This window comes from Carassius carassius, chromosome 11 (genome assembly GCF_963082965.1).
Source record: "Carassius carassius chromosome 11, fCarCar2.1, whole genome shotgun sequence".
In the NCBI taxonomy this organism is placed as follows: Eukaryota; Metazoa; Chordata; class Actinopteri; order Cypriniformes; family Cyprinidae; genus Carassius; species Carassius carassius.
The window spans coordinates 32233863-32258937 of record NC_081765.1 but is presented as its reverse complement, the minus strand read 5'-3'; the positions used below and the strand labels follow the sequence as shown (position 1 = coordinate 32258937).

Below are 25075 nucleotides of genomic sequence, written 5' to 3'. Positions count from 1 at the left end.
ATTATGTTAACAATTTTTGTGGTTTACAGAAATTCACAAATGCATCTTTCCTCATTTCAAACATGTCCTCTCTCTCCTGCTGTTCTTGATCACTTCAGTATGCACTCAGACTCAGTCTCATGCTAGTGGCAGGGCTTGGTCTGGAAAAGTGTCTTTGCTGAAAATAATCCCAGGATGTGACACTGATTCAGCACTTTATTGAGGAGACTTTGTGCAGCCGAGGGCAACGTCTCACAAGGAGCTCTAACAGAACCCCTGAGAATCCAACCGCTGAGCACAACTAAGCCATTTTTTCCATTTGTTTCATAATGATAACTCTAATAATTTCCTGATGGCTAATTGCTTGCAGGAACATTTCTCAAGCAAAGGCTGGATTATGGGTCATTAGATGTGTTGCACAAAGGAGTGAACTTAATTAAGATACAGATTAGTTCACTTTTTGACCATTGGATTTCCATGACTTTTCCAGATGTATGTCATTGTTGGATAACGGTATTGGGCCAAATTCCTAATTTAGAGATTGGTTGGTCATATTGGTCTAATTATATATTTATTGATCGATTTGATTTGACTGATTGGTTCATTCATTTTACTTTTATTAATTTTGCTTTTCATGTATTTATTGTACTTCATTTTAATTTAATTTATTCTAAATTTAACTTCAAATGTATAGCAATTACAGTTTCTATAACAGGCAAATTGTTTATTTGTACTTGGAAACTGAGTTGCAATTTAAAAGGCAATTCTTAATTCAAATCTCAGCTAATTTACACACAATGAAATATATATTTTTAAATAGATTGAATAAAGTAGTTCAGACTCGGGCATAAATAGAAACTACTGCATTTTGTAATTTTAAATTAGCTAATGCTTTCATGCATCTTTCACAATATAACCAAGACCAGTGACTCCTGAATGATCCTACCTGACGGATCATCATCCTCTGTAAGATCTTCCTCCTCTTCGTCCTCACCTTCTTTGTATATGTCGAGCTCTGTAAGAGAATATGTGTGCTGTGGTTAGTTTGGCTTGTGCCACAGAGGATTTAAATAATAAATTATAAGGTTTAAAACGCCTTTTTCCCCACAGGTTATACCTTTACTACGCATGCGCAAGGGTTCCTCAACTGTGCGCATACGTCAGTGGAACCAGACGATAGGCTTAAATGTTTCCCGGCTTGATTGTTAAAAGCAGATGATTGGCTTTCCAGTGGGAGGGGCGGGACATGTGCATACAACCGCCATCTTTGCCGTTACATGTTTTCCTTATATAGTTGTATTGAGAATTGAGGAAGTGGCATGTCTCTTATAAACTGTCTCTGTTTATGCACAATAACTTTGCACAGAATATCTGTCACTGACTTATGGTGCACTGCAAATCTGCACGTTTCTAAAGAATGACCTGTGCATCATCTGTCATTGGAAATCGAGAAATGTTTTCTTAAAAGGCAGCGACAAAAAGCTTGACCAGTGTAGTCTGATTTATGAATGCAACACTCAGATCAATGCAATACTCAGATTATTATTATTATTATTATTATTTCTTTTCAGTTTAATACGCTCTAAAACTCGTGGCCTGTTCATAGCAAAATCTATCTTAAGATGTATCTTAAGTGTCCACATCAATGCACAATAACGTTCTGTTTATTGTGCAGTTTTGTCGTCTGTCCCTTTAAATGCTTGAGCTTATTAAAGGGTTAGTTCACCCAGATATCAAATTTATGTAATTAATAACTTACCCTCATGTTGTTTCAAACCCGTAAAACCTCGGTTTATCTTTGGAACACAGTTTAAGATATTTTAGATTTAGTCCGAGAGCTCTCAGTCCCTCCATTGAAGCTGTGTGTACGGTATACTGTCCATGTCCAGAAAGGTAAGAAAAACATCATTAAAGTAGTCCATGTGACATCAGAGGGTCAGTTAGAATATGTTGAAGCATCGAAAATACATTTAGGTCCAAATATAGCAAAAACTACGACTTTATTCAGCATTGTCTTCTCTTCCGTGTCTGTTGTGAGAGAGAGTTCAAATCAAAGCAGTCTGGATATCCGGTTCACGAACGAATCATTCAGTTCACCAAATCGAACTGAATCGTTTTAAATGGTTTGCATCTCTAATACGCATTAATCCACAAATGACTTAAGCTGTTAACTTTTTTAATGTGGCTGACACTCCCTCTGAGTTCAAACAAACCAATATCCCGGAGTAATTCATTTACTCAAACAGTACACTGACTGAACTGCTGTGAAGAGAGAACTGAAGATGAACACCGAGCCGAGCCAGATAACAAACAAAACATTGACTCATTCACGAGTCAAGAACCGTTTCTGTCAGACGCATCCAATTCGAGAACCGAGGAGCTGATGATACTGGGCATGTGTGATTCAGCGTGAAGCAGACCGACACACAGAGCGTCTGAACTGAACTGATTCTTTTGGTGATTGATTCTGAACTGATTCTGTGCTAATGTTATGACACATTTAGAATGATTTAAAAATATATTTATATCAGTATTGTTATAGTTATCATTAGTGTTAATGGGCCTTTACTAAATTGCAAAATGTACTTTTTTATTGTGTATTTTATATGAGAACATTAACAACATACACTACAGTTCAAAAGTTTGGGGTCGGTAAGATATTTAATGTTTTTAATAGAAGTCTTGTATGTTCACAAAGGCTTTATTTATGACATTTATTTATGACAATTACACATTTTACATATTAAAACAGTAATATTGTGAAATAATATTACAGTTTAAAATAACTGTTTTCTATTTTAATATATATAGTAAAATTTAATGAATTCCTGTGATCAATTCTGAATTTTCTGCATCATTTTTAGTCTTCAATGTCACATGATCCTTCAGAATTCATTCTAATACACTGATTTCTAATTATTATCAATGTTGAAATGTTGCTTAATATTTTTGTGACAACCAGGCAGCAACCTCCCGCTCTCTCTAGTGAAGCCAATAAGGAAGTGACTAAAACTGCAATTCATCGACTGGCCGCTTGAGGCTGGCTGCAAAAGAGAGTCAATCCCATAGACTCCCCATGTTAAAATGCCCAACTTTACAGCAGAAAAAAACATGTTTTTTTTATAACTCATCTGTTTAAATTATATTAAGCCTTAAAGTTCTGCATAAATAAGGGCGTGGCCACTTGAGTCGACCGGAAGTTGAAGTCGGCCGCGTGGTGCCATCTTGTAGCAGAACTTCCCTTGCGTTAGCACCCCATTGACTCTCATTCATTTTGGCGTCACTTTGACAGCGAATAACTTTACATCTGAGGCGTTTAAAGACTACATTTGTCCATTATTTATTTCTAAAGATACACGACAATGTATAAAGGGCTCCATTACCTTCTATTTTACATTATGGCCCCGTAGAAACAGTTTTTGTAAAAATAGGCTAACGATTGCGTCATAACCACTCGACTCTCTGTCGCACAGTAGAGAAATTACCGTACAGACAGGAGGAGAAGCTTGCAGGCAATCGGGGAGACGTCAAGAGAGAAGCCCATAGATACAAGCCCTGGCATTACATTTTAAAATAATTAATCAGAATACTTACTCCTGCTTACGCACGCCAAAGAACTCCCCGCTCAAGCTCACCGTCTCTGCAAGATTAACGATAGCAGTTTTCACGCACAGCTACTAGAAGATTTACATCTGTCAGACAGGTTGCTGACGTCATCAAGTTTAGTTTGAGTCTGTGCGTCAGAAACACGCTAAAAATGGGCTTGACTTTTCTCAATTGAGTTCCAATGGGGTCGCTGTGTCCATTTCTTTTACTGTCTATGTGCACACTTTAGGCTTCAAAAACTCTCTTCAGGAGTCTACGGGTGACGTCACGGACACTACGTCCATGTTTTTATACAGTCTGAGGTGACAACCATGGTACAATTTTTTTCAGGGTTCTTTGATGAATTCTTGCTGAAATAAAGTAGTTTCTTACTGACCCTCAACTTTTAAACAGAAGTTTTGTATTATTATTGTTTTGTAAATGCCACAGGATATACAAAGAATAAGGTAGGTCCAATTACTGTTCGTCAAAAGTACCAAATAATATTAAGGAAGTGAAATTAAGTGGATTTCCCATTCTTAGTTCCCCAGTAGATATATATGTAATGTTTCTTAGGAACATTTGAAGCATATTCTGTTGAAACAGTCTCAAGATGATCATCTTTTGTAAGAGCTGGTTTCTTCTCAGGTTTATACATAAACTAACAGTGGGGTAACCGCTGGATTCCTGTTTCAAACTCCTGTTTTTCTGAGAGGGCCTATGGCAGCTCAGTAGACTTATTCATCAGTGGCTGGAGATGATCTCTCACCGTCCTCGTTGCACGGCTCTCCCCGCAGCTCACGCACCAGGTCATGGTGCTCTGTGTCCTCCAGAGCCTGAAGGAATTTGGAAAACCAGCCAGCTTCGTTTTTCACCAGCCTTTTGAGGAGCAGGCGAGCGCCACCTATGTTCCCTTGATTCTCAGTGAGTTTCCTAATCTCCCGAAGTAATAACGACACAAATAGTTTGTGCATTTAATATGACAGACATGTGGCAAGAACAGACAGAAAGACACTGACTGACATTAGAGAGACAGACTGACAAAGAGGCATACAGTTAAACTCAATATGGGTCATTCGTGATATGCAGAATGTTTATTAACTTTTATTAAATTATGTTTTTGTTATTTCTGGAAAAAAGAATACAAATAAATTATTCAAGCTCACACACATCACCTAAATTAATTATAAAAATTAATTTAAAATAAAAAATTCGAAATATAAATACAGTATATTGCATCCAATATAATAATAAGTAGTAGTATATTACAAGTATAACAATTATTAATAGTATATTTAATGAGATATATACATTTAGCAGACACTTCAGGCTAGCATTTTTATACCTAACATATGTTCCCCTGGGAATCGAACCCACAACATTTCAAGCTACTAATGCATTGCTCTACCACTGAGCCACAGGAACACTCAGATATGCAATTGTTGCAATTGTTGAACAGATATGCAATTATTATTCATTTTTTAACATGATTGTTAGTAGTATTATATGCATGAATAAATAAATAAAGGTATGTGATACGAATATAAATAATAAAATCGTAGTTGTTATTATTATTATTATTATTATTATATTGCATTTAATATAATATCAGAAATGATAACATTTTCTTAAACTTAGTTTAATATATGTAGGCTATGTCATAGCTAGATTAATAACTCAAATCCACATCTGTATCTGTTTGGTTTGTAGCGCTCTCTACTGATGATAAAGAAATTTTACATGACTATCTATTTGTTTGTCGTTCTATCGTAATGTTTTTTTGTTAGAATACATTTTATAGTTTAATATTTAAATTATTTAACAGCATGTTCTCTGATTTCGAGTGGTCATTTTTTATAACCCTTATTTTTTTTACATTTTACGGTAAAAAAAGGTCTATTTATTTCTTTTTCTTGTTTTTATTATCATTATTTTGAGTGATTAGATTTCCCCTGGTTTGGGATCCTTCACCTGATAAGAGAGAGTGTGTTATTGACGTTCTCCTGGTCCTCGCGCGTCAGGAGCCCCAGCGCGCGGCAGTGCGCGCACACGTCTCCGGTCTTCATGCTGACCAGCGTGAGCTGCAGGAGGTCGATCAGCCACACGCAGCTGTCGTTCTCGGTCTCCTCCGTTGGCTCCGGTGCAGGCGACGGTTTCCAGCGCGGTGATCAGCTCTCTCGACCATCCTCGTTCGTAGTTTTTTGAATGAATAATCTCGTCAATCAGAAACGCCGCGGCGCTTGTGTCCCCTTCCTCGCGGAGCCTGGCTTTAATCCGGTCTTTTCGGTCCGGTTCGAGAAAATGCAGCAGATCCAGAAGTGGCTCGACCCGAATGAGTCGCTTGAGTCTGTCCCTGAGGCATCCGTCCTGATCGCAGCTCATGTTGTGAAGATATCTCTGGGAAGATCCGCCGGAGTTCACCGAGCGCCGTTTATAAGGCACGGAGTCAATTTCCCCGGACTTGTTTACTTTCGGTTTCGTTTCTCGTCTTGGTTTTCAAACGTAATCTGTCAGATACTGTATGTTGACATATCGTCTGGCTAACATTGTCAATATTATATAGCCTAGATCCAAATAAATGAAGAACATTTTTATCGGAATATATATATATATATAAGTTCTATGTTCAGAGATATGGTCTGTTTGAGCTCAGACACTTTATTAATTTCATAATAATAGTAAAATGATTATTATTAATATCATTTTTTTATGTGATCTGAAAATAATAAGAAATGTTTTTTAAGTACACAACACTGCAATTTATACATTTTTTTCAAAGGCATAAACAAAAAGATTATTGAGTTATGTTTTACTTTTGCTGTTTATTTGTAATCATTTGTAAAATTTGCTGACAATATGAGTGATAATTGTTTCTACACCATATCTTTTTATTTCTGTGTGAAGGAGTTGAAGGCAATTAGATTAAGCAGGGATGTTCATTAGCTTTATAAATCTGCAACATTTTAATATATATATATATATATTTATTTTTAATAATTTAATCAAATTTAAAATCAAATGTCCTTATGGATCAAGGCAATGTTGTCTTGACAAATATCTGAAATAAAGTAAGTTTTTATTGGAGTACTAAAATTATGCAAACAAAAAAATCTAATAAAATGTCAAAGGCACATACAAATACTTAAACTGAAAAAAAAAATAAAATAAAAAAAGTGTAAATATGAATAAATAGAAATAGCTGCATATGGACAAGCTGGTGTTTATAGAAGTGCTGTTATTTTTATTAGGTTTATTTTGCCCCAGTGACAAGCAAATGTTTTACTTATGATTATTAATTTTATGTTTAAGTGCTTCCTTCTTAAAAAATACATTTTGACTCACCAAACAACCACAGGAACAACAGTAAGCGCAAAATTTATATGCATTCCTTTTATTCATATACTTCTTTATACAGTTAGTCAAAAGTAATTACCCAAAGAAAATGCATCAAATATATATAGAATAAATAAATCTTTAAATAAGAGACATTCAAAACACCCGTAGAGTACTGCGGTGTATAAACTATACAGTGCAAACTATTAAAAAAAGTGGAAACACTGGGATTAAAATTGAAAGTGTTACGTGCAAACGTCTGCAGTGTTATCAACAGTTTTAAATATATGTTTTAAATATATGTCCAAATAAAGATGCCACCTCTGCTTCTGGCGGTCTTAAATATATTATTTTTACGCAGCAAAACATGCCACATATAAGTTAAAGACGGGACACATACATACACACACTCATACACACTCACATTCATGCAAAGTTGGTAATATTTATTATAAGGGCATGGAGTCTTTAAAAAAAAAAGTGCAGATATCATCCCTTTATGCAGAAATGAATTAAATTCCAGTGAGATTTAATGCATTTATCTGCAGATTTGATATTTGTTTGGATGCGATGATGATTCAATTCACTAGATTACTTGAAATCCAAAATACAGTGATTTACAGGGACGTATAAACATAAATTAAATTGCTCAAATCAAAGCTGTAACTTTGAAATCAAGCTGCAAAATCTTGTAAAGATAATTTATTGCACATAAATACCTCCAGTATATATTACTGGGTATAAATATATATTTTAAAGTATAACTTTAAAGAAAAAATTAAATGGATGCAAAAATTTCCCCTCAGATTATGATGTTAGGCAGTGAATATTACAATCTTTTCAACACAACTCAGCAAATCAACCCTTTAGAGGAGAGTCATGAGTGTAAAGATCCAGTGTTTTTCATTATTGCTAGCAGGATGTGGGACTAAAAAAAATATCTCTAGATTAAATATTTGGAAAACAAAGTGATTTTGTTGTAAGAAGATTTTGAATGAAGCCAGCATTATTGTAGCTTTTAACCAGAAGTTGACACATGTATGAGATGTAATGAGACATATTTTGTTATGCATATATATTCATAGCTACATATGAGACTAACATGTGCTTTGCAAACAGTGGCATATTGTAAAACTGAGCAGTGACATCATACACGAATCCTTGTGTTGTGCTACAATATTTTCTGTGCATCTGTTTGAATGATAGTTGATAGTTTTGAGTGTTTGTGATTATTATTTCCCACAGTTGTGACTCCAGTGTAAATACAGTTTAGCTGCATTAAAAAGTATGTTTGTATTCCATGTTATTGTTATTACACGTCCGTCTTGAATGGCAGCGCTTGCAGAGAAGCTGATCAGTGTCAGTGTTTTATGCCTTGCAGAGTTTGGTTCAAGCTAGCATGACTATGTGCAAATAAACCTAGTTGATTAGAGAGGAGTGCATTGAGTGATTAGCTCTGAAACATGCTGACATACAGTAAACCTGCTTTCCAATATGTTGCAGTAAACATGCAACGTAAAACCTTCAGCCATGCATCCCTTTTCATTTCATAGAGGGGTATCATGTATGTACATGGCAGCTGATCAGGATAAAAAACAGAATAATAATTAAATAAATAAAAATTGCAAACAAACACATTTTTTGTTGCAGTGTGGTCCAAAACTCTGAGGGAAAATTAAAAAAACTTTTTGTTTTATTTAAATATGAAATGTTATGACATAAAGTCATTTAATGAATAAGTGAATAAAAAAAATCACATTTATATGTATGTTGCAATTTAACTTTTTACTCAAATTGTTTTGTCTAACATGATGTTTAATTCTAGTGAAAAAATGTGCTAAATAAGAAAATAATGCGAAAATGGTATTACTAAAAATATCTTAATATTGTAATTTATAATTATAATAAGATACATATAAATATAAAAAATAATTATCAGTAGCGGGGTCCAAAACCAAAAGCACATTGAAAATGTAAAAAAAAAAAAAATTACATGAAACTTTAATATAAAATTAATTTCTTTCGTAATGCACTGAATGAATAAAAATTAATAAAAATGAACATTTATATGCATTTTTTATCTTCTGTCTGGCAATTTTGGTTTGTTGCAGTTTGACATGTTTGTAGTTTTTTTTTATAATATTATCAGCTGAAATGCAATTTTTGTCAAATGAATATATATTTTTTATTTTTAAAAAAGTATATTCAAAATATTTTGTATAGCATACTGTTTAACTGTAGTGAAAAACATTGTATTAAATTAGAAAATAAGGAATAAAATAAAGTAGTGGACCACACTGTATATAATTCCACAGGGTTCTGCAAATTGAAGTGTAAAATATCATTATGATAATTTAGAAACATAATGATAAAACGGAAGAGATTCTGCCAGTTTGATAAATTAACCATCATCAATGTCCTGAGTCTTACACCAGTGTAAAAGTGTTCAGAACACAGAATATGTGGAAATGTGTCGTAGACACTCCAAGAAATGTCTTTAAGAGATTGACTTCCTGAAAATGGAAGTGTTGACCAGGAATCCTTTCCAAATCTTCCTCAACAGCATCAAGGAGGGTAACGCAGGAGAAGAAGGATGAAGCAAATGTACAGGCAAGAGCCAGTGGTGGGCCATTGATACATCAGTGTTAAAGTTTTGCCCAGAGCCTGCTTTAAATGTTTATGCTTCCAAGTAGGTCTGGAAGAGCTGTGGGACGTCCTGGACTTTCTCTGCGGTAGATGAGAGGGTCAGTACAGTCCTGGATCAGACGGTGGTCTGTGGAGCTCCAGAGATGCTGTGGTGTGCTGGACTGGAAGCAGGGATCTGGACTGCTGGCGCGTCAGGGGAAGAGTCTGGCTGTTCGTGAAGCGGTACGTGACGCTAGAGTCCTGTGAGGACTGTGTCCCGTGGCTCTGCTTTGGCTTGGAGTCCAGAAGGGCCAGACCTGACAGAGATTCTTTGGGGTTATGATGGATGTTTGTCATGGCCAAAAAGTCAGCGTTCTGTAAAAGAGGGATTATTACATTATTTATTGGTGATAATGACCATTTCGGATGTGTACTTCAGTGTTGTGCATCATAAATATCTAGTCTCTGAAGTAACCAATATATCCTGATGCACCAGAAAAAAAAATCTGGAAATCACTCTATTAAGGATATATATATATATATATATATATATATATATATATATATATATATATATATATATATATATATATATATATATATAGTGTACATATATAATGTGTGTGTGAACGCTATTTTAGTATCACTACTATAACTATTTTATTTTATTATTATTTCAAATTAGTTTTTTATTTTTATATTTTAAGGTTTTTCTTTTTCTTTTTTATAATTGGTTCAGTTTTAGTATTTTTGTGTGTCTGTATGTATTTGTAAAAGTTTTATAGATTTTTTTTTTTTTTAAATAGTTTTTATTTCAGTTTTGGTTTTACAACATAAAGTTAAACTAAATGAGAAATTAGAAACATTTCATAACATGTCAAAATAAATAAATAAAATAAATATATAAATGAAAAAATCCCCATGTACACCCACTGTATTTTTAGGCTGGTGTTAAATGTATGAAAAATAGTCTGATCTGATCATGTGATCTCATTTGAGTGTTGGGATAGAACACATATGGATGTGCCAGTAAATAGTTCTCAGTGCTCTTAAGAGAATCAGGATTCTTTATAGTTTCTTACACTATATATAGATGCAAATATATATATATATATTTTAAATAATATTTGAATTATTCAAATGCATACCTCAGATGAAGTGAAATATGTTTGTTAATGCCAAAAGCAATTATTCATAAGTGAAGAAACTCCATGGAAACCTGAAGTACTGTACGTTCTGTAACTATGTCTGTCATCTTTAGGTTTGTGTAAGGGACCTGTTCTGTGCAGTGCTGTGGGTTGCTGGGAGAAGAAGCGACAGGTTTCGCTCTGATGGGTGGTCTCCTGTTTTCGGGACCGGCTGCGAGGCTGCTGTAGGCCGGAGGTCCCAAACACGTCTGTCTCTGCAGAAGCTGGAAGATTCTCTGAATGTCTGACGTCATCTGAGACTCTAACCTGGTGAGACAGGAACCAGAGCGCTGTGACGAAACTCTCCTAGAACATACTTCTGTGAGACTGAATGAAAATCATTTATGCATTTTTTTCAGAATGGATGCATTAAATTGATCAAAAATGACTATTTTTTTAATAAATGCTGTTCTTTTGAACTTCCTATTCACAATGTTTCTCTCTAGCAGCAAATCAGCATATTAAAATGATTTCTGAAGATCATGTGACACTGAAGACTGGAGTAATGATGATTAAAATGCAGCTTTGATCTCAGAAATAAATTACAGTAAAATATATATTAACATTAAAAACAGTTATTTAAATTTGTAATAATATTTCACAATATTACTTTTTATTGTATTTTTCAATCAAATAAATGCAGCCTTGGTGAGCAGAAGAGACTTTTTTCAAAACATTTAAAAAAATCTTGAAGGCTGCAAATGAATTCTTGCAAAATGCTACTTTTAAAGTCCTTCACAAAGAATAATTGCAGTCAAGGGCGTAGATTTGCTTTGAACATTGGGGGGGGTTGAACGTTGTATGCTGCCCGTTATTTTTTTTTCAAAAAAATTTTTTTTTATGTGTATTGTTATCAGTGTTGTGCCTGAACGCGTTCATTCAACGTTACTGTGAACTTGTTCATTCTGGTGTCTGTGAACGGCACGCTCTCTCAGGTTAACTTCGTTCAATAGGGTGCCAGATTTCTATAGAGCCTTCCAGGCGAAAACCCGGCTAAAACACACCGTAAACGGGTCTTAATATGTAGCGGAAAAACACCCAATCTGGCAACACCAGCCACCAGTGTCGCACCGCCGTCCGCCGCATGCGTGACGCGTCATCAAAAAAAACTGCAAATGACAGCAGCATGTAGCAAGAAGGCGTATGATCATTTAAAATAATTTTATGATGTTTATGACAAGGTCGGTGAGAATGGGAGACAAAGCATTAAAGCAACAATGGGGAAATGCTGTCCCCTCAATGCTAATGTAAACCCTGGTTGGATAAGGATTCAACATTGGATATGAAGATGAAATCTGACGCATTGCTTCATTGTTAAAACTGCTAAAATAATTGCTGTCTGTGATTCTATATGGGCTGTGGCAATAATTTTGAAAAATAATAGCTCGCAGCAACGTAGGCTATGGAAAAAAAAGAACTATGAACTAGTTCATTTTTAGAACTGTGAACTTTAGTTCAAAATTTTGTAGTTTGAACTATGAACTGAACTAGTTCATTTTAAAATTTGTGAATTGAACTTTGAACTAGTTCATGTAGAAAGTGAACTTTCCCAACACTGATTGTTATTGGGTAATTTATTTCTTCCTATCTATCTATCTATCTATCTATCTGGAAACATGCTTTAACTGGTTACAAATTCAACATATACAAATATGAAAGAGACAACATTTAGACATTTATTTTAAGATTTTTACATTCCACCTTAATGCATTTAAAAAATTTTTAAAGGGAAAAATCTTTAAAACATTAAAGGCATTAATGTATAGACTAACTTTACAAAGCTGCTGTTTTTCTATACTGTTTCCTATTTTATTGTATTGATTGAATGGCATCTTCTTTACATGATCACCTGCTCCTCCTCTCCCTCTGCTGACTTTTCTACCCTGCAGCTATATTTACCTCGAATCTGTTATAAAAACATGTTAAGAGATTATACACCTCATAACGTTATGAAATTTGTGTATAATCATCATTCATAAAATTCTAACATAGTAGAGATTATCAAAAGAAAGAAATTAAGTATTGAAACCGCCAGTAGGCTGCAGTGTTTCACTGTTTTAATGAGTTAGCCACTTAAATCGTTAATTCATCCAATTCGTTCAAAAGTCAGATTAATTTAGTAAGAAAACAAACACCGATGTGAATACTTTTGTCGTTGATAATTACAGACACTATTGAAAAATATACTAGCAAAACAGACAGCTGCTTTGGTAACTTGTTATACTGATAGTTATAGCTAAATACATTGCAATGGATTAGCTAGCTAAAATATATGAGGTGTGTACTAACTATTACACAATATTCTCATACCTCATTCTCAGTACATGCTTTATTTTGTATTTTTCTTTGCATCCCTCTCTGACCAGCAGTTAAATATAGTCCGCTGTGCAGCGCTTCTCTTCATTTTTGTGTGCTCTGCTCTCCCATTCAAACACCACTCGCTTGTTTTGGTGAAAGTGCGACTCATTGGTTGGGCGTTACCAATCGGTTCAATGGAGGGGGAGTATTTTTTGTCTGATTTATTATGACATACTCATATTTGATTAGGAACAAAAGTATTTTTACAAAATAAATGAATTCTATTTTTTCATATTATATTTTTCATTTGATCTACTGTGATTTTCATGTTGAAATATTGGGGGGGTTGTAACTGATGTATTTGAATATTGGGGGGGGGGGGGGGGGTTACCTCCCCCCGCCAAACTACGCCACTGATTGCAGTAAATGTCTTTAATTGGGTAAGGTCTTTATTTAGCAGTTCAATGAAAGGATTCCTTAATACTGTATATTTGACAATGTCCACAGTTGATGTGTGTTGACTGTTGTTGTACAGCAGGGGGAGTCCTTGCACTGATCTGACATCTGAATACTTATTTCTTGTTCATCGCTTTACCTGCTAAACTTTCATGAGGAAGTTATTAATGACCTAGATTGTAGGACAGAGCAGAGAAAGGGATGACCGCAATACAAGACCATTCCTGCTCTGGTGAGGCTTCAAGAATAAATACTCGATAGAAACCATGAACATTTCAGAAGCAGCCACTTTCATTAACAATCCTAAAAAACTGACACATGAAGTTTTTCCATCCAGGTCATGGCCGTGTGCGGAGGGAGTATGATCTCTAGTTCAGCGGTGAGATCATAAGAAGTGTTTAATCTGTGTGTAAGACACACCTAGTCAGAGAGTCATTAACTGGAGCTCTCCGAAAACAAAGGAATAAGACGATCCCTTCTTTCTTGGAGTCTGCAGGCTGGCAGTGCTCCCTCTGTATCTCATGCTCACGCAGTCCAAAAACACTCCAACTCAAAATGATTTCCTGAGCTGAACGTGATGGTTAGCGTTTCAGCACAGCATGTCTAATGATTTCACGAATGGAACTGAAGCTGTAATCTTTTGTGCAGAAATACACAGCATGGATTAAATGTAGGAGACACCGACTGATTCTATTCCAAGTTCATGACAATATATATACAGTACAGACAAAAAGTTTGGACACACCTTCTCATTCAAAGAGTTTTCTTTATTTTCATGACTATGAAAATTGTAGAGTCACACTGAAGGCATCAAGGGCTATTTGAGCAAGAAGGAGAGTGATGGGGTTCTGCGCCAGATGACCTGGCCTCCACAGTCACCGGACCTGAACCCAATCGAGATGGTTTAGGGGTGAGCTGGACCGCAGACAGAAGGCAAAAGGGCCAACAAGTGCTAAGCATCTCTCGGGGAACTCCTTCAAGACTGTTGGAAGACCATTTCAGGTGACTACCACTTGAAGCTCATCAAGAGAAAGCCAAGAGTGTGCAAAGCAGTAATCAAAGCAAAAGGTGGCTACTTTGAAGAACCTACAATATGACATATTTTCAGTTGTTTCACACTTTTTTGTTATGTATATAATTCCATATATAATTCCACATGTGTTAATTCATAGTTTTGATGCCTTCAGTGTGAATCTACAAATTTTCTCCTCTATGCCTCTATCATTTTTTTCATGAACATTTGGACGCCGTTTTGCGAATCTTCCCACATAGTGACTTAGAGCTGTGGGGGCGTGTAAGAACAAGCTGTTTTAGGGGTGTGAGGATGAGCCTTAAGCTTTATAAAGAATATCTCTTTGGATTTGAGACTTTAGTCTTTGCAACTTTACAGATCTTCTTTATGCACCAAGAGCTTGGAACACTCCAAAGAGAAAGGAAAACTTGAAATCGCATCATATGACCCCTTTAAGAAATCTAAATACTTTGGAAATTCAATAAATTGTGCAGCCCTATATCATTGATTCTTGTTCTTGTTTCTGTAGATAGATAGATAGATAGATAGATAGATAGATAGATAGATAGATAGATAGATAGATAGATAGATAGATAGATAGATAGAATGACAGACGGATGACCATCCATCCATCTGTCTGTCCATCTATCTATCTATGTGTGTGTGTGTGTGTGTGTGTGTGTAATAATGACCTGTACTTGTGCTTGTCAGCTTGTCGTCTGATTCTAAAGATATACAATGTGGAGCTCAGCAGATGCAGGATTTGTGCTGCTGGTGCATCTTTCTCTGTAAGCCAGTGTTATACTGTAGCTAAAAATACCACCTGCTGTGATTTTGCTCACCCTGCTGCTCCACTGTGTGTGTGTGTGTGTGTGTGTGTGCGGGCGTTAACTGCTGTTATCTAAATTTGTTTTGTCAGCTGAGGCTAATTTTCATGTGCATGTGAATGATAACCACAAGCAGTGTTTTGTTTAGTTATGTTTATTGCAGGCATGCATGTGGTTAGTGTAATTTGTTGTAGTGTACGGATCCCCTGGACTCACAAAGCTCTCACAGATGCAGACAGTATTTCAGATGTTTCTTAAATATACTTATGTGACTGAAGGGACACTAATAATTTATTTAAATTAAGTTAAATAAAATTTATGCATTTAGCAGATGGTTTTATCCAAAGCGACTTACAGTGCATTCAGGCTATAAATTTTACCTATCATGTGTTCCCGGGTAATTGAACCCCCAACCTTGCGCTTGATAGCAATAATATTTAATGATATTTAATGCTGCACAGCAATGCAACATGAATTGAAAGTCATTTTAAATTTGTTTGAATAATTGTTTTATATATTTTATTAGTTTAATAAAATTGTTACATTTCATATTTTCAAATGCATTAAAATATTATATTATTATCCTGTACTCTATTACATTATGTTAATGTATTTTTTTTAAATGATTACATTCATTATCATTTTATATCATACAGTAACAGTGTTGTGTTGTAATGGTGAAGATATATTAACTTATTTCAAAAGACTTATTAATTAATAGTGCACATACACACTGTGCATGATACTCACTGTAATTCAATTTATAGTTTAATCAAAATTGTTAATGAACTTAAGTGATGCTCCACCTATGAAACTTTCTTTTTCAGCTGATGCCACAGATTTCTGTTCCTTTTCCTTGTCATTGATCTGCCTCAGTCCTGGTATGCAATGGCCACTTTTCCAGCCATTCACTTCCCATTTTAAAAAGAAAATCAACCATAGTAACAAAAACATTAATATAGAACGTGCAATCACAAGTTTGTTTGGAATCATTTTCAGTTCAGTATGGCTCTTCCAGAGCTGTTTCCTAATGAAGCCTGATCTGGGTTTTACCTGCTCAGGTGTTCCTGCAGTTGGTCTAGTCTCTGCTCCACTTCTCCATACGTGACGTCACAGTCCAGATCATCATCTTCAGCTGCGTGCTGCTCCTGCGCAGCCGTGTCCATGCCTGCTTTTACACTGTCAGCTAACCATCCATCAGTCTGGATATCTAAAACAGCTATTTCAATACACACATGCATTTGTGTTCACATCCAAGTGTTGCAGCATAATACTTCATTTGTCATTATTTCATTCAGTTTTTACTTTTTTGTATATTTGATGCATCAGGCTTTTATGCAGAAAAGCCTTATAAAGCCATGAAATGTATATAAAATTATATAAATATAATTAGTTCACTCTATATTTCCAATGATGCCTTGGTAAGATGACATTTTAATGCGTTTAGTTTTATTTTCAAAACAATGCAATGCAAAACAATGATTGACAGATGAACAAATAAATCTTCAAGCAGTTGACGATCATATCAGGTGACAGAAGATGTGTAAAAAAATGAAAGGCTTTTGTAGTAGTATTCAGTGTTGGGCAGTAACGCATTACTTGGAACGTGTTACTGTAACGCAGTTACTTTTGACAGTAACTAATACTGTAACACATTACTTTTTAAATAAATTAACTCTGTTACCGTTACCATATGGTGCATTGTCTGTTACTTTTTAAAAAAATTATAAATTTTGACTGAAGTGCAGCCTAACCTGTTTGCAGCAACGCATTGTAGGATTGGTGGATGCCAACCACTGTAAACACGAAGACGCACTGTGGACGTGTTTCCGTTTATTCAAGTATGTGCGGCAGTCATGGCGAGTCAAGGCGAGAGCAACACGAGTTTCTCAAAGTGGAAATATGCTCATTATTTCACTTTAGTTGAGCATAATGACAAAAACCTTTTAGTCAAATGAAAGCTGTGTCTTTCTGGTTCGAATGTCCTATCCTAGCCCACGAATTTCCAATCTGTGTGCTCAGATTTTGTAAACCGTACCCTCGGTTTTTGAATCCGTACCCACAAATTCATAATCCGCGTGCACACTTTCGCAATCCGTTCCCTCGGATTTGTAAAATGTACTCACGGATTCATAAAGCAAGCTCCTACGTGTTAACATACAGTTTAAATGAATATTATTATGTGGAATGGGTCTACAGCAAGTGTCTTATAATTTATGGTTGTCAAAAATATAGCAGTTTTTTGGTGCTGAGTTTCTCGAAATTGATTCTGAATAATTCAGTTTGCTTTCATTTATTTATTTCAATATTTTTCATGTCATGTTGTCCATTGTTGATAGTTTTCATACTTAAGCTGTGAAAGGAACATTTTTAAGAGCTCAACACAACAGCTTTTATGATGAAGAAGCCACTTTAGTTTTTGATTCTGAATATATTATTCAGGTGTTTTGTTATTTATTTCAGAAATCCTTGTGATATTCAGTATTCAGTTTGTGCTGGTCTGACTTAAATAAAAAAGTGTTTAAAAATTACTTTCTGTTTAAGTCAGTTTTGTGTTTGTATAGACCATAACGCATAAAAGCGCATTAATGGGAGCATTAAAGAACGTTCTTTAAAAAGGTAACTAAAAAGTTACTTTTAACAGTAATGCATTACTTTTGGTGTAAGTGATCAACAAAGTAATTGAGTTACTTTTTGAATGAAGTAACTAGTAACTGTAACTAGTTACTATTTCTTAGTAACTAGCACAATACTAGTAGTAGTGTAGTAGATTGTGTGCCGTTTTGATCATTTAGAGGTCTCAGAAATTTGGTATCAGATATGATACAGTAGGCTTTATAGAGCCAAAATGTAGGTAAGTCTGTTTATCTTAGTGATTATAGTATTGCATTTCTTAATTTCAGTTAGCATTGATTCTCTCTGTTGTTTGTGATCCACAGAACACACCTGTGGCCCATAGGAAAACCGAGAAATTGTTGGTGTCTCAGATGCGTGTAAAGGGCCACTGTCTCTGTGTTAGCACTTGTATTGGTGTTATATTGCTGTGACTTTTACTATCAGCGAGACTCAAGACTGATAGAAACACTAAAGCCAATGGTTATCTCTCAGACACACCTGCTCCTACCAGAGCCAGAACTGAAGTACACGCTGATCACAGCGGCTGCGGCCAATTTCTGTCTGATCAGAGGCTGTGGAGGAACCAGAGATGAGCAGTGTTGTGAAATTAGATTCCTCCGGTACAGATTCACCTTCATGGATGGTCGGAGATGGATAAGATGCCTGACCAGACCAGAACAGGGCGATGGGCAAGGCTTTTCTTTAAAAGCACCAAGAAAAGTGCAGATTGAAATGGAAGGTTGGGGCATTTTTAAAGCCTTGAAGCTATGTAGCATCAATTGTTTTGGTTTACCATCCTGGAAGATACCTTTTAAATATGTATAAATCTGCTAAAACTTATTTTAAAAAGTATAATAGCATATAGATAAGCTTAAAATATCCAAAGCACCACAGCATTTGTAATCTACAAAAAGCAGCCTTCCTTACAGTTGCGTCTGCACCAGTGTTATTTTATCATTGAGATACTATTATATATACACTGAACAAAATTATAAATGCAACACTTTTGTTTTTGCCCCCATTTTTCATGAGCTGAACTCAAAGATCTAAGACTTTTTCTATGTACACAAAAGGCCTATTTCTCTCAAATATTGTTGAAGTGATGGTCGTGGATGAATAACACAACAATGGGCCTCAGGATCTCGTCACGGTATCTCTGTGCATTCAAAATGCCATCAACAAAATGCACCTGTGTGTCCATAACATACACCTGAAGTATTGTACATAATCATGTATTATGTGTATTCCATGAATAGATTTTAAAGGAACATTGTCTGCAGAAAGAGCTTGATTTGGTTTATCCACGACTGGCAAATTTACCAACATTTAACACACTAAAGCTGACAATAAATTATATATTCACTGTATTAAATGGCTACTGTATTTAAAATATATATTAATAATTCTCTCATTTACTTTTTATTTATAAACTCTTCATGCAACAGTCAAATATTTAATATATATAATATTTTTTGCTATCTATCTATCTATCTATCTATCTATCTATCTATCTATCTATCAATTATTTTAATCCCTCTTTTGTAATTTGTATGCTTTTTTATTAATATTTTGCTGATATTGTGCAAACTGTGAGCACAACTGTAATGGCTTTTATTAACATGGCACATTGGTACTGTAGTAATATTAGCTATAGGCTGACACTTAATGTAACCACCAAGTTAAAAATAATATGAATGGACATTCAAAAAGCAGATTTTTTTGTGGCAGTATTTTAAAAAGTAATAATAAAAAAAGCAACTTTAATGATCCCTCTTTTGTAATTTTTTTATTATTATTATTTCTATGCTTTTTAAAATGTATGATTAAAAATCATTGATTTTACAAGGTGTGTATAAACTTATGAGCACAACTGTAATTGCCTTTTATATTTCCAGGAACAGCTTTTTAATTTGATGCCTCCACATTATGAAGGAAGGATTTTTTTTTAGTGAGTCTATATTAGTATAGATCACTCCTAAATGTTTTTATTTTATTTTTGTCCTTTTTGACACTTTCTCGTTCCTCATTCATATGGAAAAGAGCATCCCGAGTTCTGAAGGGCATGAAGGGAAATATTTGCATGAACTATTTCTTTAATATTTCAATGACATGACAATCACGTTGAGTTGAGTGTGTTTGTGCATGTGGAGGTCATTTTGCATTGGTTTGCTTGGCTGTATAGCACAGGAGGGAACACTTTGTGCTCATTCAGGAGAGTTAGGGAAGAGTTGCTGCCCAGAGGATTTTCCAAAATCCTGTAAAACAGGCCACACTGAGCCTTAAGCTCCTGAAAGACCCTGTTTTATCATGGTATCTAATTCTCTCTCTCTCTCTCTCTCTCTCTCTCTCTCTCTCTCTCTCTCACTCACTCATCATGCTGCTTCAGCCTGGATTTAGGAACAGAATGATTCGATCAATACTTGTTTTAAGAGTCTGCACTCTGCTTCCCTTTTATACCCTGTCAAGCATTGTTTCAAAGACTGAAACTGAAAAGTTTAGGACGGATGTACAATGGTTTGTTTGTTTTGAAGTCATCTATCAAGCTGAAAGCACAAAAAAAGGAGTATTTTAAAATATTTGAAGGTCGAATTACTTTTTTTTTTACATAATACTATTATTTTTGTCCGAGATTGTTCTTGAGGGATTACGATAAGTACATTTATCAAGGGCATCTCTAGACATACATGAGATCAAAAAGCAACAGACAAGTGAAAATAATTCATGATTTCCACGTAAAATAAAAGATCAATTAAAATGTTAATATCGATGATAAAAAATATCCAGTTAGAATAAAAAATAATAATAATAAATAAAAGTATAAGTTGGCTATTAAATATGCCATGAAGTATATATGTGCTGTCGATCAATTAAAAAATATTAACTAGTTAATCGCACATTTTTCTGAAATAATTAATCGTGATTAGTCACACCTAACATTAAAGTTTTTAAATATACTTTTAAATTGCAATAATTTCACATTCAATCTTCAGTTAATGTAGAAACAACATAAATACAGTATATTTTTTTAATATTTGTTTAATGACATCTCTTTTTTATGACTGAAGGCCGGTATTTCTGATATAAATACTACTGATGTCTCTATGAAATAGTTTTTTTTTCTTCTTCTAATATTTCACCATTGACTGTAGCCACTCAATATTACAGTATAATTGAGAGCTATCAATTTGAACATTTATTAGACATTAAAAATAACAACTAATTGAAATGAACTTGGAACAATCTTCATTTATTATAAATCCATTATAATAAATGTCATATTTAGCTGCCTAAAAGTGTAGCTACATCACAGCAGCTGGTTAAGAGCTTTTTTTGGATGCTTTTAGAGCTGCGGTTGCTGAACATGATGCGGATCTGACACACATCGTATTTTCTCATAACTCTTTACCTTTTCTAGCATGTGTCAGGTCTTAAAGTCTCTACTAATGAGCTGATGAGCTGCTTACATTATAGTTGAGGGAACTTCTTCTGTTTGACTGAAGAGGTTGAAAAGTCAGACTCGATGAGATCGACTGAAACCTTTATTAAGCAAAATGGGCTTTTGGGAACAGACAGGAGAGCGATGGCTCCCAAACAGACCACATAATGAACACAGTTTTCCTATAGACTTGATTACTGTTTCTGACTGACTTTGACTCCAATTCCCAGCCATGTGCATCTGGCCAAATTGGACTTATTTTAGAAAGAAATAGAATGCACTTTATTTGAGCGATTTAAGACTGTGTGCATTTGTCAGCATTATGCCACAGAAACCAAAAACAAGGACAGTGTTAAGATGAACTAGCACTGGATCCTCACCATCATACGCAGTTTTGTCCATGTCTTCAGCAGGTGGACTGCAGGCCGGTGTGGAGGTGTAGCTCTGCACTGAGGGAAACTCTATCATTCCTGCTCCCAGAAGCCTTTGGTGTTCCTCTCTAGAGGTGTGACGGTCCTCTGAGCTTCTCTTAGAGCTGAGACGAGACTCTCGCCGCTCTTTTCTGCACTCGCTGTCTGTTTCCTTCAGGCTTCCTCCTACGGGACGATCAGAGGTACAAAACATGCTTGAGATCAGTTCTGGGACAGACTGCATGGTAAAACACAAAACAGTCTCCAAACATTTTTTTTAATCAGAATGAGCTCCAGACATTTTTTTATGTAATGACGCAGTATTGTAATGCATTACTTTTAAAAGTAACTTTCCCCAATACTGCGAATTTTCAAGATTCTTTGATGAATCGATAATTTTAAAGAACAGTGTTTATTTGAAATAGAAACCTTTTTAACTTGATAAATGTCATTACTGTTCAATATTCTTGATCAATTCAGTGTCCTTGATGAATAAAAGCCTTAATTACTTCAGAATATATATATATATATATATATATATATATATATATATATATATATATTAGTGCTGTCAACGTTAACGCGTTAACGCATGCGATTAATTTTTGTCTGGTTTAACGTGTCAAAATATTTAACGCAATTAACGCAGCATCCGTATTTTCTGCCATCTGTTGGCTAGCTTTACATTATATGATCACACTCTTATTCATTTAAATGCTTTTAAACATTTCAAGCACGGCAAGACAAAAGAGAATGCGCTGTCTGTTAATGCCCTTATGTGACACACATACACACACACACACACACACAATGCATAGACAGGGCGCCAGAATCCAGTTCTCTTAAGCGCTTGAACTAACAATAAACATCCCAAAGTGCCAGTTTTGTCGATTATCCTCATAAGAGCAATCTTAAATGATTTATATAAAGTCTAAAATGAACAAAAAGAGTTGTGAGAGAATGAGGCGAGATCCATAGACCGTATATAAACGGTGAGATCCGCGTGTCTGTCTGCTCTTAAAGGGACAGCAGCCAATAAAGCTTCCTGTCAGTAAAGTTAAAGAACAAAGGGAACAGAGAAAATGACTCGCTGTTCTTGACTAAATAACTTTTGTAGCTTTAATAAGGATTAACTATTTAATTTATAGTTTATGCAGTGCAGACTGCATATAACTTTGATAACTTTATTAAATTTCTGTATATTTCCTAACTGTTAAGACAGGAAGGGCAGGAGTAAACATGACATTTATTATGTAAGCATTGTTTTAAGTTTACTTAAATTAAAAACTGTTATATTTTTGAAGCCTAATAATAAATGTAAAAAAAAAACTGTATTAATATCAGTAATACTGGCCTTCATTCATAAAAAGATGTCATTTAAACAAGTATTTAAATTTAACTGTCAAATTATTACATAAAAAAATATATTAAAAACATACAAAACATTTATTTTTTTATTGCGATTAATTGCGATTAATCACAGAAAAAATGTGTGATTAATCTAGTTAAAGTTTTTAATCGATTGACAGCACTAATATATATATATAAGCAATCCTACAGCAATATTTTTTTACAGCTATAATCATTATGAACATCTATATCTAGTGAGCTCTTAAAACACTGTGAGGACTTTTTAAAATGCTTTACGTGGAAAAACACTAAGCATGGCTTAAAGGCACAACTACAACGACCCGAGAAAAGCAAATTTATGGTCATAAAAATAATCCACTTTGTATTCCAAGGAGAAAGACAATATATTTGTTATATTTGTATTTAAAGAAATACTGTCACTTGGCGCCGGTACAGGATGGCTGCCTCCGTGACGTGCTCTGCATATGTTTTTGTCTTTTTGTTAGTTTGTCCTGTCTTTAGTTATATTCCTGCAATCAGTTTCACCAGGGATGAACTGCTGAACATTCGGCAGAACGCACCACAAGATGTTTTTCCGGATTTCAATTATTCAGACGTTTTATTGAATATTGTTATCGGAGGAGCAGCGGCGCTGATCAAACGCTTCAGGACGCGCAGACGGGGAAAGCGTGCTGGCGCGCTCGTCAGACTCAGGAAGCGCGGATTTCGAACGCCGTTGCCTAGCATCCATCTCGCAAATCTACGCTCTCTACCCAACAAAACGGACGAACTCCTTCTGCTTTCTCGGACAAATAAGGATTTCACACACTCTGCTGCTCTGTGTTTCACGGAAACCTGGCTGAATGACGCCATACCGGACAGCGCGCTCCATCTGCCGGGCTTTCAGCTGTTTAGAGCGGATCGCGACGCAGAATCAACGGGGAAATCGCGCGGTGGCGGGACATGCTTTTACATCAATGAACGGTGGTGTACAGATGTAACTGTGTTAAAGAAGATGTGCTGTCCTAATCTAGAAATGCAGTTTGTCAACTGCAAGCCGTTCTATTCGCCGCGGGAGTTTCACTCGTTCATTCTGGTTAGTGTTTACATCCCTCCGCAGGCGCAAGTAAGCCTGGCTTTACAGAAACTCGCCGATCAGATCACAGACACAGAACAACAACACCCGGACTCTGTTTTAATCATTCTTGGGGACTTTAATAAAGCCAATCTCTCCCGTGAACTGCCAAAATACAGACAGCATGTTACCTGTCCCAACAGAGACAGTAATATATTGGATCACTGCTACACAACAATAAAGGATGCATTTCACTCTGTTCCACGAGCAGCTTTGGGACGTTCTGATCACCTTCTGGTTCATCTTATACCGACCTACAGGCAGAAACTAAAATCAGCTAAACCTGTATTAAGGACTGTAAAAAGATGGACTAATGAAGCAGAGCAGGATTTACAATCTTGTTTTGACCTCACTGACTGGAGTATTTTTGAAGCTGCTACCACCGATCTGGACGAACTCACAGAGACCGTAACATCATATATCAATTTCTGTGAGGATATGTGTATTCCTACCAAGACTCAACTAAATTACAACAATGACAAACCGTGGTTCACTGCAAAACTCAGACAGCTCCGTCAGACCAAAGAAGATGCTTACGTGAAGGGGGACAATGTCTTGTATAAACAGGCTAAATACACACTGGAAAAGGAGATCAGAGTGGCAAAGAGGAATTATTCTGAAAAAATAAGGACTCGGTTCACTTCGAACGACTCAGCATCAGTGTGGAAAAGTCTAAAGAAGATCACCAATTACAAGACACCACCCCCCAGCACTGTGGAGAATCAACGACTGGCAGATGATCTGAACGAGTTCTACTGCAGGTTTGAAAGAACACCCATCACCTGCCCTGAACGCCTCCCCACACAACCATTCACAACTCCTGCAA

At 35.4% G+C, this 25075-nt stretch overlaps 1 protein-coding gene and 1 pseudogene across 1 annotated transcript in view; both read right to left on the bottom strand.

The window, feature by feature from the left end:
• Positions 1–5946, bottom strand: part of LOC132153295 (interferon-induced helicase C domain-containing protein 1-like) — a 31760-nt pseudogene extending 25814 nt beyond the window's left edge.
• A 2971-nt stretch (positions 5947–8917) lies between these two features.
• LOC132153206 (potassium voltage-gated channel subfamily H member 7-like) overlaps positions 8918–25075 on the bottom strand; it is a 101100-nt gene continuing 84942 nt past the window's right edge. Inside the window, exons 12-15 of the mRNA XM_059562549.1 lie at positions 21735–21950; positions 16356–16521; positions 10799–10976; positions 8918–9897 (exon numbers count right to left, since the gene is read on the bottom strand). Coding sequence (XP_059418532.1) covers positions 9643–9897; positions 10799–10976; positions 16356–16521; positions 21735–21950 — 815 coding nt within the window. The 3' untranslated portion in view covers positions 8918–9642. The remainder of the gene's footprint in view (positions 9898–10798; positions 10977–16355; positions 16522–21734; positions 21951–25075) is intronic.